This window comes from Nomia melanderi, chromosome 6, assembly GCF_051020985.1.
Source record: "Nomia melanderi isolate GNS246 chromosome 6, iyNomMela1, whole genome shotgun sequence".
NCBI lineage: Eukaryota > Metazoa > Arthropoda > Insecta > Hymenoptera > Halictidae > Nomia > Nomia melanderi.
Genome location: NC_135004.1, coordinates 15,217,454 through 15,230,872, shown reverse-complemented (window position 1 = coordinate 15,230,872; position 13,419 = coordinate 15,217,454). Strand labels below are relative to the sequence as shown.

Genomic DNA, 13,419 nt, shown 5'->3' with positions numbered 1-13,419 from the left:
CAACAAGCTTATTATAGGTGGCGGTGGGTCTGCGTGTACGCGCGCCGTTTATTTCAGGATCCGGGCCGACGATTTATCGACGATCCAACGGAGGAAACGACCGTCGAACGAAACGATCGCCGACGGAATGAAATTTTATCAATTGAACCACTCGTTTGGCAAAACGGTTAATACCCTAGGAAACGAAAATTGAAAGATTCGAAGAGATTGTGGTTAAATGATGTACGAGAGATTATAATTGAGATATCCCGAAAATTGTAGAAATTGTGAAAATTTGGAGTTGTATGAGAGTAATGTTGAGGTTTTGGATTTTTTAGTTGTCTTAATGTTTTGATGGTGAAGCTTGAAATCATTGGGACAGTTCATCAGTTTCAGTTTAAAAGATTTGAAGAGATTACAGTTAAATTATACACGAGAGATTATAATTGAGATGCTAAAATTGTGAAAATTTGGAATTGTACGAGAGTAATCTTGAGGTTTTCGATTTTTCAGTTGTCTTAGTGTTTTGATGGTGAAGCTTGAAAACACTGGAACGGTTCATCAGTTTGTTATGAATGATTAATTTAGTCGATTCAATAATTGAGTTATTCGCAGAGCAAAGTGACTGTTATTTCAGAATGTTTTAAAATTTCAACAGCAGAACACTTGATTTCGAAGTTCGCTTGAAACGGATCGGTGTTTCCTTGCAGGAGTCGCGTGAATAATTCAGAGGCTTAGAGACCGAACTCAACTCTATTATTAATTAGCTTCAACATCAGAGATTAAGTCTCGCGTCCGTTGTTGACCAGAATGCTCAACAAGCTGTTCTTTGCAGCCTGTTGGCTGCTCGATGAGTAGTGTCAGGTGATTATCACGGTGACTGTCGCAAGAAATTTTCGAATTTCGACGAATTACATTAGGTCACTAGGTGCTCGGCTATCTTGTGAAACTGGCTGCTCGGATTAGTTGAAATTAGTGGTCTGTCGTTTGTATTCAGGTGATGCGTCCCATTGGGAACTGCAAGTGTCACCTAAATTCAGAGAGCGTAGCACTTAACACGTTAAACCTGTTTCCGAGGATATTGTTGATTAGTTTGTATTAATACTAGAACCGCTGGATGTCTCGAAATGACTTATTCATGATTTCTTTGTTGCAATTATTCAAAAGCTAACGGATCTCTGAGAAATCACTGGAGAAATTCATTCAATACACTACATTGCAAATAAATTCTCAATAGTTGCGTTATAGTTTCTACAGAAAAATTTCAAAAAACAATTTTACTGCTCGGTAGTTCATTTGTTAATCAGTGTACAGAATACTGTTTCTCTGGCGACCTCAGACGATAAATGAAAATCTAACAATTGAGGCGTTAATAAATGGATCGTCGTATTTTTTAATAATATTCGAGCAAAATTACGCGACAAAGCTGCGTAACAATCTTCTATCCACTCGCTACCGTTCACCTTACTCGCGCGAACACTAAAACTTTCGAACAACACAATTTAGCGTCGCCAATTAAATTTATCATCCTATAGAACCGCGATTTACGACTCAGTGGGTAATAAAATTGATTTTCTAGATAGCGGCGGCCGCGGCGACACCTTCGGCCTGCGCAATATGCTCGAAAGTTCCCGCGATTATGAAACTAGAATGAACTATCGCGGTTTCCATTCATTCTCGTAAATGTCGGGTGATTAACGCGCGAACTTGACTTCGATTTTCGGAAAAGGAACGCGAGGGAAGACGCACGGGCACCGCGCAATACTCTTGGCAATTAGTCACGGAATTTCGTTTGGATCGTAGATCGCGCGCCGAGATTTATTTCTCTTAATACTCGCGCCATCTTGGCGCAACTTGTACAAAGTTGGGGAAAATATAATGTACTTTTATATTGAGATTGATGATTGTGCAACTTTTGTTTGATTGCAAGTAACGTTTAATTATTAAATAGGAATCGGGACTTATGTTAATCGCTTCAATTTCAATTATAGATTAATGACAATTCAGAGTTATCAAAAATTAGTTATTCAATCAACTGTTTGAATCAGCATCGTCGGTACATGATATGATTACATACTAAGAATAATCATCAAAATGGAATTTTGACTCGACTGCAAGTAACTACCTGCAGTTATTACCTAAATCTCACTTTAATCGTTTCAATTTCAATTATAGATTAATGACAATTCAGAGTTATCGAAAATTAGTTATTCCATCAACTGTTTGAATCAGCATCATTGGTACGTGATATGATTACATACTAAGAATAATCATCAAAATGGAGTTTTGACTCGACTCCAAGTAACTACCTGCAGTTATTACCCAAATCTCACCTTAATCGCCGCAATTTCAATGATAGATCACCGGCGATGCCAACATACTAAAGACAATTCGCGACGGAACCAGTTATTTCACTGAAATCGTCGTCAGACGTATGCAAACGGATTACATTTCCCTCAGCTCCGCTCGCAATGGCGCGAGGCGCATCCGAAGAAGGCAAAGCCGCGTTCCCGCGGCGCAAAAACGCCGCTAAAGAGCCTCGAATTTCTTTAAAAGGATCGCAGAAATCGGAACGAAGCGGAGCTGCGAATCCCGAGCAGCTGTCCTCAAATATTGCCGAGCGCAGCTCTTTAGTTCCACGGGAAAATAAAAACAGCTCGTCCGGATCACAGAGACTCGGTTGTCGCCACCCTGTTAACCGAGTTTACTTTCTTCGTCTTGAGAACGTTGTCCGTCTTGTAAAATCAAGGGACACGATCCGCAGCGTTCTGACCTGGAACGACAAGTGGGACGCGAGAGAATTTTTCGGCGGAACACCGAGATGGCTATAAGAATTATTTAAAAGCCGCCTTTTCATGCGGGGAACGGGGGAAAAATGTTAAAACTACAACCGACATTAAAACAAATGGAATTAAGGAAAATGATTAAAAAATTTCTAAAAAAAATATATATATAAAATTAAATACATAGTACTAAATAATTACATACATATATATAAAGCTGTGTAACATTTTTGAAAACAGAAAACTTAATTTAATAAATAATTACATTCGGTAACTCCCCGCGGAAGCGTTTGAATAACTGCAGCAATTACAGCAGAAAAAATGACGATTGTATAATTCCACCATCGCCCGATACTCGCAGTGTCCCATTAAAAGTTCCCCGAGCGGCGACTGTGAAAAAGAGCTTCCGCGAGAACGGCGTTCCAGAATTTAATAATTTTATCAAGAGATTACTCGAATATTCCGGCGTGAAACAGAATATTCGCGGCGGGGCCGGAGGGGGGGAAATTTCAAGCGGCGCGCGGCGGGGAATTCTCATCGAAGGATTTTAAATAGAATTCACGGGAGAACGAAGTTTCGGGAGTGATCCCTTCCCGAGCCCTCGGCCGGGGGTTTTAGTTCTGGAGACGCGGAATCGCGGCAGCACCGCCAGCGGGACTCGAAATCAATACTCGGTGTGCGTGAGTCTGGCCTGTCGCAATCCTTGCAACGCGATATTACAGCACGCAGAAAAATCCGCTGCTGGGAGCACCGGGCAGGTATTGCGCCGTATCAGTGACCTGATCCAGATCATCGCTGGGAACGCGATCGCCGCTCGTTAATGCCACCGTTCAGCGATCTTCTGTAGCCTCCCTTGGCGATGTATTACCTCGCACATCGTCCTCCTCGGGGTTGCTACATTTTGCACCCTTTCGTATTGCTTCTTCGTGTTTTAGAAATTCTAATCTATTTTGTGGTATTTTTAGATCATTTATGAGTTTTATTCTCTGTATCCTCTCTTGATGATATATTACCTCGGACACCGTCTTCTTCAGGGTTTTTAAATTTTGCACCCTTTCGTATTGCTTCTTCGTGTTTTCTAAATTCTAATCTGTTTTGTGGTATTATTAGATGTTTGATGAGTTTCATTCTTTTTAACCTCTCTTGGCGATAGATAACCTCGCACACAGTCTTCCTCGGGGTTTCTAAATTTTGCACCCCTTCGTGTTTTCTAAATTCTATTCTATTTTGTGGTATTTTTAGATCATTGATGAGTTTTATTCTCTGTAGCCTCCCTTGGCGATATATTACCTCGTACACCGTCTTCCTCGGGGTTGCTAAATTTTGCACCCTTTCGTATTGCTTCTTCGTGTTTTCTAAATTCTAATCTGTTTTGTGTTATTTTTATATGTTTGATGAGTTTCTTTCTCTGTAGCCTCCCTTGAAAACTCGCAGGGGGAGTATTCAACTGAACTCTATTAAAGTTTGAAATATTAACCCTTTGCACTCGAAAGGTGACTCCCAGTCACTTGATTGGATACAGCAAAACTACGAAGTTGAATATTCAGTATTTCAAGTTAAAATTATATTTCGCAGTGTGAAATATTTAAATAAAATGTCGCTTTGTCGCTTAATTAATCTATGAATTCTCTTTAAATTAGTTTCAAACAATATCTATATTTCATCAGAAAATGAATATTTCTACTGAAAAACTTCCGAGTGCAAAGGGCTAATATAATCACATTCTTCAATGACACAATACCAAACGCGTCAGAATCAACAAAACGTCGATTTAGCACGAATTTTCTAAATTCCACTCGACATTCGAAATCTCCAGTGAATATTCCAAAGAAACGACTAGCGTCAACATCGCGCGCGCGAGGCCCAAAAATAGATCGCAAGGGCGGGTCGCGGAAAAACATCGCAGGCCGAATTTTCCCAAATGCAGGAACTCGGTCCGCAGCCAGCCGCCTGCGACGGAGGAAAAACGAAGAAAGGAAAACACACAATTTCCCGGCGCGAGGCTATCGCGTGACAAGTCGCATCGAGATAATCCTCACGCGATCACTCGAACCGATTACCGGAATAATCGAGGGTGATTTCGCGCCCGAGGCGGACCGCCGTTTCTCGCGGTCGAGGCTCGTCGGCCAGACAGCGAGAAAAAAATCCAAAAAAAAGAAGAGGGAACGTCGAAAAAAAAGGAAGGGGACCGGTGGGGAAAAAAGGAATCCCGCGGGGACGAAAAACTATATAATCGAGAGCGACGCGGCAGATTCGGTGGACGGTTGCCAAGCATCTCGATCATCGGACTGCCAACCGGTCACCGACCTCCGAACAGGAAAACAACCCTGGAAATCCATTACCATACGCGGCGCGAGGATCGATCCGCGATTCGTCGTCTACGCGGACTGGAGCGCGCGAAGGGGATGAACTGTTAGGTTCGCTGGAACTCGTTTGCGTGACGCAACCACGGCCACCGTGGCTCCTTTCGTTCGCCATTCCCATGCAAAGCGCACCGTATAAACGTAAAAGACGCTGAAACACATAGAACACTCCTGAGATTGGGGCGCGAACGACTGGGGGATGATTCTACACGGAAAGCAGAGCCGAGGATGTAGAATACTGTTCTCCAATACGTTTCGCCGTCGAGACGATCGATTTTGAGAATACTAGACGTGTTTTGATAAGATTCTTATTAAATGTAGGGGTACTTTAGTAGTCTCAATTAGGCGATTAACACTAGAACTACTGTACTAGTCAAAAGGACTGATTGTTTTGTTTTGGAATTATTGGTATCTTAAAAGCATTGAATATCTGAAATGATTTTAGAAATAAATAGGTTCACTTGAATACTATAATGAATGTTTAACACTTTGAACTCTGTAGGCTCCAATATTGCACCAGGAGTGATAGATATTTTAATGAATCTTAAAGAAACTACCCTACAATTATTTTTCAGAAATTCAAATTTTGCACTAAGAAGGAAAATAAAAGATTTAAGAAATGTTATAGCATTTTCCATTTTCGTTAGGAATACTATAAAAATTGCTAAGGGTTAAAGAAACCGAAAATAATTTATTGTTACAATTTTTATAGGGATTACATATCAATCGTTTTAAATCCGCAGTAGTTCTAGTGTTAAGAGTGTAGAGAAGTGCAAGGGAAGAGATTCAAATGAATCACATTATTTAAAGATATGATCTGAGTAGTTTTCACTCATGTTCCCTTACAGTTTCAGCTGTAGTACCTGTTGTACCTCGATTTATAAGTCATTCGGTACCTTGAACCCTTCAGTGCACCTTAGATTAAGGTGCAACGAGTCAGAAACACAGAGTAATGGTTCCCTTACACATTTCTTCATCGAGATTCAATCCGGTACCTGTTGTGCCTCGATTTACGAAGCGTTCTGCACGTAGAAGCCTCCGATGCGCCTCGGATCGTGGTTCTTTCCGCGGTATCGAAGATTGAGGACGACGGAGGAACACAATGAGGCCGGGAATCTTCGAGGGAATGAAAGATAATAATCCCGGATCGCAATCGTAATCAAGGGTCGATTCCAGTCAGCCGGCTCGGAAAGGGTCGCGACGCGCTCGCGAATTTCGTGGCGGGCTAAGGTTACTGACCTCGGTTGCCAGCGTTATCGAGCGGGTCAGTGGGTCGCAGAACCACAGAGCATATCGCCCTCCCCCGCCTCCGCCGGTTCGACGCCCACCTACACCTCCGCCCCCAACCCCCGGCCAGGTCTCTCAGTACCACCACCTCCACCGGTGTTCCGGATCCTCCCGTGGGAACGCGGCCGAATGTGCGCGCGCGAGACGCTTCCCGTCCGCGAACTTCCACGGGAACGGGAAGCCCTCTCCTCGCTACTTGATGGAATTAAAAAGTTGAGGGAACCGGCCCGCGATTCGCCCCTGGAAACGCTTCGAGACACCGAGTGCCGGCCAGAGGGTGTACAGGTGTTGCGCTGCATGCCGCGTCGGGCATAGATGCGGAACGAAGTGAACTTTCGTATGGATTTGACGAGCACTTTCTTTTGGCGACGGTTGGTAGGATGAGGTAGAGTTTGGCGTGAATCACGGGTGAATTGGGGTTTGTTTGGGAATATTATTTGGAGGGATGTTGGTTTCTTTTGGTGAAGATTGATGAGGATGGAGTAGTTTGGTATGAATGAGGGTGAATTGGGGTTTGTTTAGAATTTCGAGGAATATTAGCTTCTTTTGGTGAATGTTGGTGAGGATGAAATAAAGTTTGGTGTGAATGAGGGGTGAATTGGGGTTTGTTTAGAATTTGAAGGAGTATTAGTTTCTTTTGGTGAAGGTTGGTGAGGATGAAATAAAGTTTGGTGTGAAAGAAGGATGAATTGGAGTTTGTTTAGTACTCGAGTAAATATTATTTTCTTTCTGGTGTCAATTTGATGGTTAGGTAATGCACTTAGGATATTAAATTCTATTGGGATTGTTGAGCATTTTAGCTATCTGTGCTGTAATTATTAAAGTACCGTTGAATGATACGAAATAGTGTCATTGAACTATACTTCGCATACGAAAATACAAAGCATCATTGAACCCGTCCTCTTGGTTAACAGGTTAATAAAGTTCCTAGATTTATGGAGGATACTAACGCAATAAGAATTCTTTATTGTTCTCCAAAGGCACTGAACCGATCCCGTTTCGAACTACCACAACCGCGTATCACTGTTGAATAGTTCGATTTTTATGTCCTTGAACCGCTTACGCTAGATTTACTCTCTTCCGTGAACCATTCAATGATTTACTACGATATTCTGTAGAGCTTGAAACCGAACGCATTTATATTACACGAAAGAGATAACAGAATGAAATGCGTGCTTGCTTGAACGTCATCGTGAAAAATTGCTCCAGATACTTACAGTGCAATTAAAAGCACACTTCGCATTGTAATTATTAGCTCTGTTGACTTCTTACCTTCTTCTCGTTCTCGTTCGCCAGAAGCAACGCGAAACCTATGTCAATAAAGGGCTGGCTCCTAACGAAAAGGGGTAGCGAAGTGTGCTCAGCGAAACATCGACAAAGAAGACTCTTGCTAATTCGACTGTTTATTAACGCGTCCACAGCGAGCTCGTTTTCGCTATCCTACTTCTATCACTAGAGAGAAATATATACGAAACGAATACATTAATCAAATAACTTCTCTTATCCATATTTAATTCAAGCAAACTATTCTATTCAAAATATTCCCTTCATTCGAGTAATTAAAACGTTCATACTAGAACCAACGTCCACTATCAATCATTAAACATCACCTTTTCATATTCCACACTACCATCACAATACACAAACCAACCAATCTCCTAAACCCAAGTAACTCAACATTCCCCATATCACGTCGACAATCCCCACAAAAACAAATTCCACGCATGCAACGCAGCACAGAAAAATCTGAAAAATCATTTCCCATTTATAAATCCAGACTTCAATCTCGCATTTCCTCGGGTTCGCAATCCCCCACCAATCCCACAGATCCAGCGCGACACAGAAAATCTAAGAATCATTTCACACGTGTCAATCGAAACTTCAATCTTCCATTGAACCCACCCCAGACGTAAGCAACGCCGTTATCGCGATAGACGAAGGAGACGTGCCAGGAGCGAGAAGAATCGACTCGAATAAAATTCGATGAATCGTCTATCGAGCGGGTCGGCCAGAGGCTGTGCGGCGCGAGCGTTCCGCCTGGGAATTGATCGCGTAACGCTCGCGGAGAAGAATCCGCGATAGCGCACGCGTTTACCGTTGAAGAATTTTCGCGTAGACAAAAGACGGCCGGAGGGCGGGGGGTCGAAGGTGGTTGAAAGCTCGCCGGAGACGATGCAGGACGAGCGGTGGCGAAAGGGTGCTTCACCGATTCCCGGTAACTGCACCCCAACGGCGAGACCCGCGCCACAAAGGCGGCAGGTGAACGCATCGATGCCGCGTCTTCAGTGTCCGCCACGTCCGGCTCGACGGGAATAGACATCCGAGAGGATATTTAAATATACCCGGCGCGGCTCGGTTTATAAATGGAAGGAGGACGTTACCTGAATATTTATTCACCGTTTATCATCGAGGAGTCTGAATGAGCGCGGCCGGAGAACGTCGGAGTGGGTCTCGCGACCGAGTAATTCCTGTCCTGGCTTCCGCTTCCGTGGCTCGCGGACAGAAAAAATAGGACAATGAGCCTTGAGCGGGAGAGGCGCTCTTATCATTGAGAGATTGAAGCTGCGAGTGATGTAAGTCGATATCGAAATGTTCTCGAGGGTTTGTTTGGGTATCTGGGTTAGGATTTTGGACGATTAGGGGTGCTTGTGGATTTCGGTTGTAGGGTTCGAAGATGATTTTGGGAATTAGGAGATTCTTTTATTGTTCAGTATCGTTGCTTACTGAAGGTTAGTGGATTGAAAGTTTGATGTATTTGTAAGACTTTAATGTGACAGGTTGGTAATTGGTTCGGATGTAGTAGTATGATACACCTGATCCTTGATTTACGATGGAGTTTTCTACACGATCTTCATTCACGTGGTTAGATGATATATTTCCCTAGAAGCTTTTGTTTACTGAACCCCGTGGACACGGATGCTATGTTCCTTGGAACGAGTTGGAGCATGTTGATTCCTCTCGTCCCGTGTATGAACTAATTTTTCATTAACCCTCTTCATTAAGCTATTCGAAATAAATATATCTAAAACTGAAACGTACTAGCTGTTATTTCCAGTATTCTTCCCCTTGTATCGACTTCACCCACGATCTTCATTCGCGCAAAACGAACACACGCGTAGAGTATCGCCGCGTAAATCAAGAGTCCAGAATTTCGAACGTCAAGAATTCAGCGCAGCGTATAAACAAAGCCGAACGAAATCCAATATCCGGCTCTACAAGAGTAAAAATTCCCTGCGCCGTTCGACCGTAGAATTACCGCGCCGGAGCCAACGAGGCGAGCCCTGCGACCGCCGCAACAAACTAAAAACAAACCCTCCCCTTTCGCCCGTAGAATTAAAGCGACCCGGCGAACGCTAGAATCGAAACGGCCGCGAACGGCCTCGAGAAACCCAGTAACCGCGTTCGCGTTCGATTCCGCGAAGACGTCGAGGATTCCGCGTCGCGCGCGGATGAAATCGAGCCGGGTCTGAAAGATCGTCGAGCGGAGAAGCCGACCGACCGTTTCGGTCGGCGAGCAGAAGGGCGAGGGAGAAGGGCGGCCGAGCTCCGTCTCCCCGCGGTTACGGCGGAAATTAAAAGGTAGGAAAACGGGGACACGTAGATGGTACGGGCAGAAAAAATTCATGACGCGACGCGAGAGAGATTCCGATGGGACAAAAGGGGGGTTCCCTGGCTATAGGTAGACCCGGCCGCGAGGGGCGGGAGGGTGGAAGAGAGGAATCATAGCGGAGGATTCTCGTTGGACCCCGCCGTTGTGCGAGGAGACCACGGCTCCGATGCTCTAGGGGTAGCCGGAGTGGCGCGGGGGTAGGGGACGGAGGAGAAGGACGCCCGTAAAGAGAGGGGGGGCGACGGGGGGCAGAAAGGTTGAGCAAGAAGGACCATCAAGGCGCGAGGAGGACCGAAGCGAAAGGGGTGAAAAAGACAGGGACCGAGAGGGAAGGGGGCGAAGTAGAAGGACTCGGGGTGGAAGGAGAGTCAAGATAGCCGGAGTGAAAAAAAAACGAGCCGCGACGCGGGGGTGTAGGAGTGGAGGGCCGGAAGCGGGAAAGGGACGCGCGAGGAAGCACGACGGGACGATGTAGAGTGAATAAGCCCCGTGGCACGTAGTGCGCTTGTGCAAGAAGCTGCCGCTGCCCGGGAAGAGACCTCCCGGCCAGCCTCAGTCTCCGGGATGCTGGGGGCGGCGATCGTGATTCTACCCCCATTTCATCCGTGCTCCGATAACATAGTCCATCTCACTCGGCCGAACGTCTGCCCGTCCGTCCGTCCGTCCGTCGCCGATTCGTTCGGGTCGTTCCTACGCACGGATTAACCCTTAGTCGCCTTGCGCGCCCACGGCTGCCGTAAGGTAGACACCCTTTCGGTCTCTCTCTCTCTCTCTCCCCCTCCCTCTCTCTGATACATACTATCTTCCTTCTCTGTTCCTAGCCTTCTAGGTTCTATCCTCTTCCATCCTCTATTCCCACATTGGTTCTATTTCTTACTTATCTCTCTCTATCCTCTACCACAGCATCTCTCGATCCATCTTTTATCCTCTTTCGACACAGGCCTCATCAACGATCTCTCTCTTTCTCTATTATCTATCCTCCACTCCTACGCGACTCCTATCCGTTGGTCCATCTATCCCGCTCTATTCTCCCGCTGCCCCCCGCCCCCTGCCGTCAACCCCTCTCCCGCGTCGGTGTATCCTCTATCTCGCGCCGGAGACCTTCCGTCCTCCATCCCTTCTCCGTCTCTACGCTTTACACCCTTTTCCGCCGAACCCTGGGTGCAGTCACCGCGAGAACCTTCGGCGAACCACCTCTCTCCAGCAAGGTGAGCTCGCCGTTCCTCGGCTCGAAGGGAATCGACGGCCGCGCGACACCGCCGGGTGTACGCGACGCGTTTAGCGGCCGCCGCCGCCGCCGCGCGAGAGACGACGCGGTCCGGTTTAGTCGGTTGGCAACGTTCGCCGGCGACCCGTGGCGAGGAAAGCCGCCAGCGGAGCGAGAGAGAGTGGCCGGTTTACTGCTCGATCCTCCCCGGGTTCGGTCGTGTGCACGGGATTTTCCATTAGCTCGCTGGACCAAGTGCGCGGGATCACAGGCGGGAAGAGGAAAAGCTTTGGGGGCCTGGCCCCGGGTCCCTCCTCTCGGACGGCGTCTCCGCTCGCCCCCTTCGTCTTCGACGTCGGCGGCGACGCTCGATCCCCGCGGCGTTCGACTATCGGCCGCCCCTGTGCTCCGTGGTCCGGTTCAATGAATCCGCCGAGCTTCTTCTCGTTCTATTGAGTTTTTCCAGCCGGCTCCCGAGGTAAACGTTGCCCGCCCGCCGTTACGTAAGATCGAATTTTTCTTGTTTACGGGCCGCGGCCGGCGTCGGGAGGGTTGCACCGCGAGGGAAAAGTCAGGGGGACGGTAAAGTTGCCCGCCGTTGCTCGGAGTTGGGTAGGAATTCCTTTGGGACGCAGAGGATCGGCGATATTGGAGTACGTTCGAAAATGTAGGGTAGTATCGGGTAACGTCGGGAATGCGGTATTGGAAAATGTTGGGCACGGTTCGGGAATATCGGAGAATGTGATATCGGGAAATGAATAAAGTTGGAAAATCGGTAACGCCGACGAATCGTGGATAATATCGGGGAAGATTGAATAATATTCCGATGATAGAACATTGTTAGACGACCTCGGCTAGCATTTTCATCTTTGAAATCCCACCGATCCTCACGCTGAACGTTCATCCCCTAAAAAAGCTGACGCGGATCTTTCCACCTTCAGTTTCTTCGTCCCGCGAGCCGAAGCTTCCAGCGGCTCTAAATCCCCATCGCCTTCGACATCGTTATCACCGAGTCGCGCAGAAGTCGGTGCGCCCCGCGTACTCCTCTCGGCGAGCGAAAAACTCGAAGGGGGTTGGCGCGCAGGCGTGATCCGGGGAATCGAATAAACAGAGAGCAACAATTCGGGCGAGAGTTTTGACTCGCGCCTGCTGCCCTCCTTTTCGGAAATGGTGTCTCCGAGTCCGGCCGAGCAGGATCATCCGCGCGCGTCCGCTCGAGATCGCGCCGAGCTCCGTCGACGTCCCCTCTGAATTAATCGTCCCCGAGACACGGCGGGAGCCATCGGAGACATTCGAGGCGGGAGGATCGAGCAGCCAGCCACTGTATTCCGTTCGATCGTGTCCGAAGGCCGCTCGAGGCGTTCGCCAAAATGGCGGCGGTGGCGTAACCGGTGTTCGGGTCGCGGTCTCTCGTTCTCGCAGTGGTAACAAGGGAGAGGACATTTCTTCCCCGAATTATTCGCGAAGGTGAACGTTTGACGATCGTTAGGGCCCGTCAGAGGGGATATGGAATCAGCGATGGTGGGTGGCGGTGATTGCAAAGTCGCCACCGTGGAGGTAGAGGCGGCCGCGGCGGACAACACGGCTACGCTTCCGGTGACCAGGCCCCTGAACCCGCAAAGCTCGTCGCCGAACGCGCAGGACAACGCCGAGAAGAACAACGCGGCGAACAAAGAGATGGAGCTGAAGAACGTGCGGTCCACCCCGGCGAAAAAGTAAGCGCGGAATAGAAGTTAGAACCTAGACACCCCGAAAACTCTAGGAGAAACTGGGGAAACTCGTGAAACCTATCCTCTAGCGATTTTATCATTCGTTTAATTCCATCGATCGAAGCTTTTCACTTGAAGCCTTCGGTTTTACGAACCATTCCATCGAATAATTAACGTTCGTAATGTTTCATGAGATAGTAATTATCTTAATGGAGACTGTCTAATCAGTTAAGTAGCAACTAGTTCACTCTAAACTACCCAATCTAGATAGCAATTTATTTCATCGGTTGATTCCAGATGAGACAGCTGTATGATTAAGTGAATTTCTCTTGGAATAACCGCTATTCCATCTTCTGCTGCATCTTTTACACAATCCCACGGTGCGCAACGTTGAAACGGGACATAATTCGTTCGCGGAGCATACATATTTCACTGCCTCGGGAAGCGGAGCCCGACGCAAGCGTACTCCCGCGGACCGCGC

The 13,419-nt window shown here is 47.0% G+C and overlaps 1 protein-coding gene across 12 annotated transcripts in view; it reads left to right on the top strand.

Annotated features, from left to right (window-relative positions):
• OtopLa (proton channel otopetrin-like a) overlaps positions 1-13,419 on the top strand; it is a 74,048-nt gene that overhangs the window by 40,064 nt on the left and 20,565 nt on the right. The window contains exons 1-2 of one of the 12 annotated variants that reach the window (XM_076368215.1): positions 10,770-11,230; positions 12,719-12,944. The exons of 7 other annotated variants lie outside the window; for them this stretch is intronic. In XM_076368215.1, coding sequence (XP_076224330.1) covers positions 12,736-12,944 — 209 coding nt within the window. In that variant the 5' untranslated portion in view covers positions 10,770-11,230; positions 12,719-12,735. Of the gene's footprint in view, positions 1-10,769; positions 12,945-13,419 lie in introns of those variants that run through there. 4 more of the 12 variants (XM_076368216.1, XM_076368214.1, XM_031983843.2 and 1 more) reach the window with 4 other exon arrangements.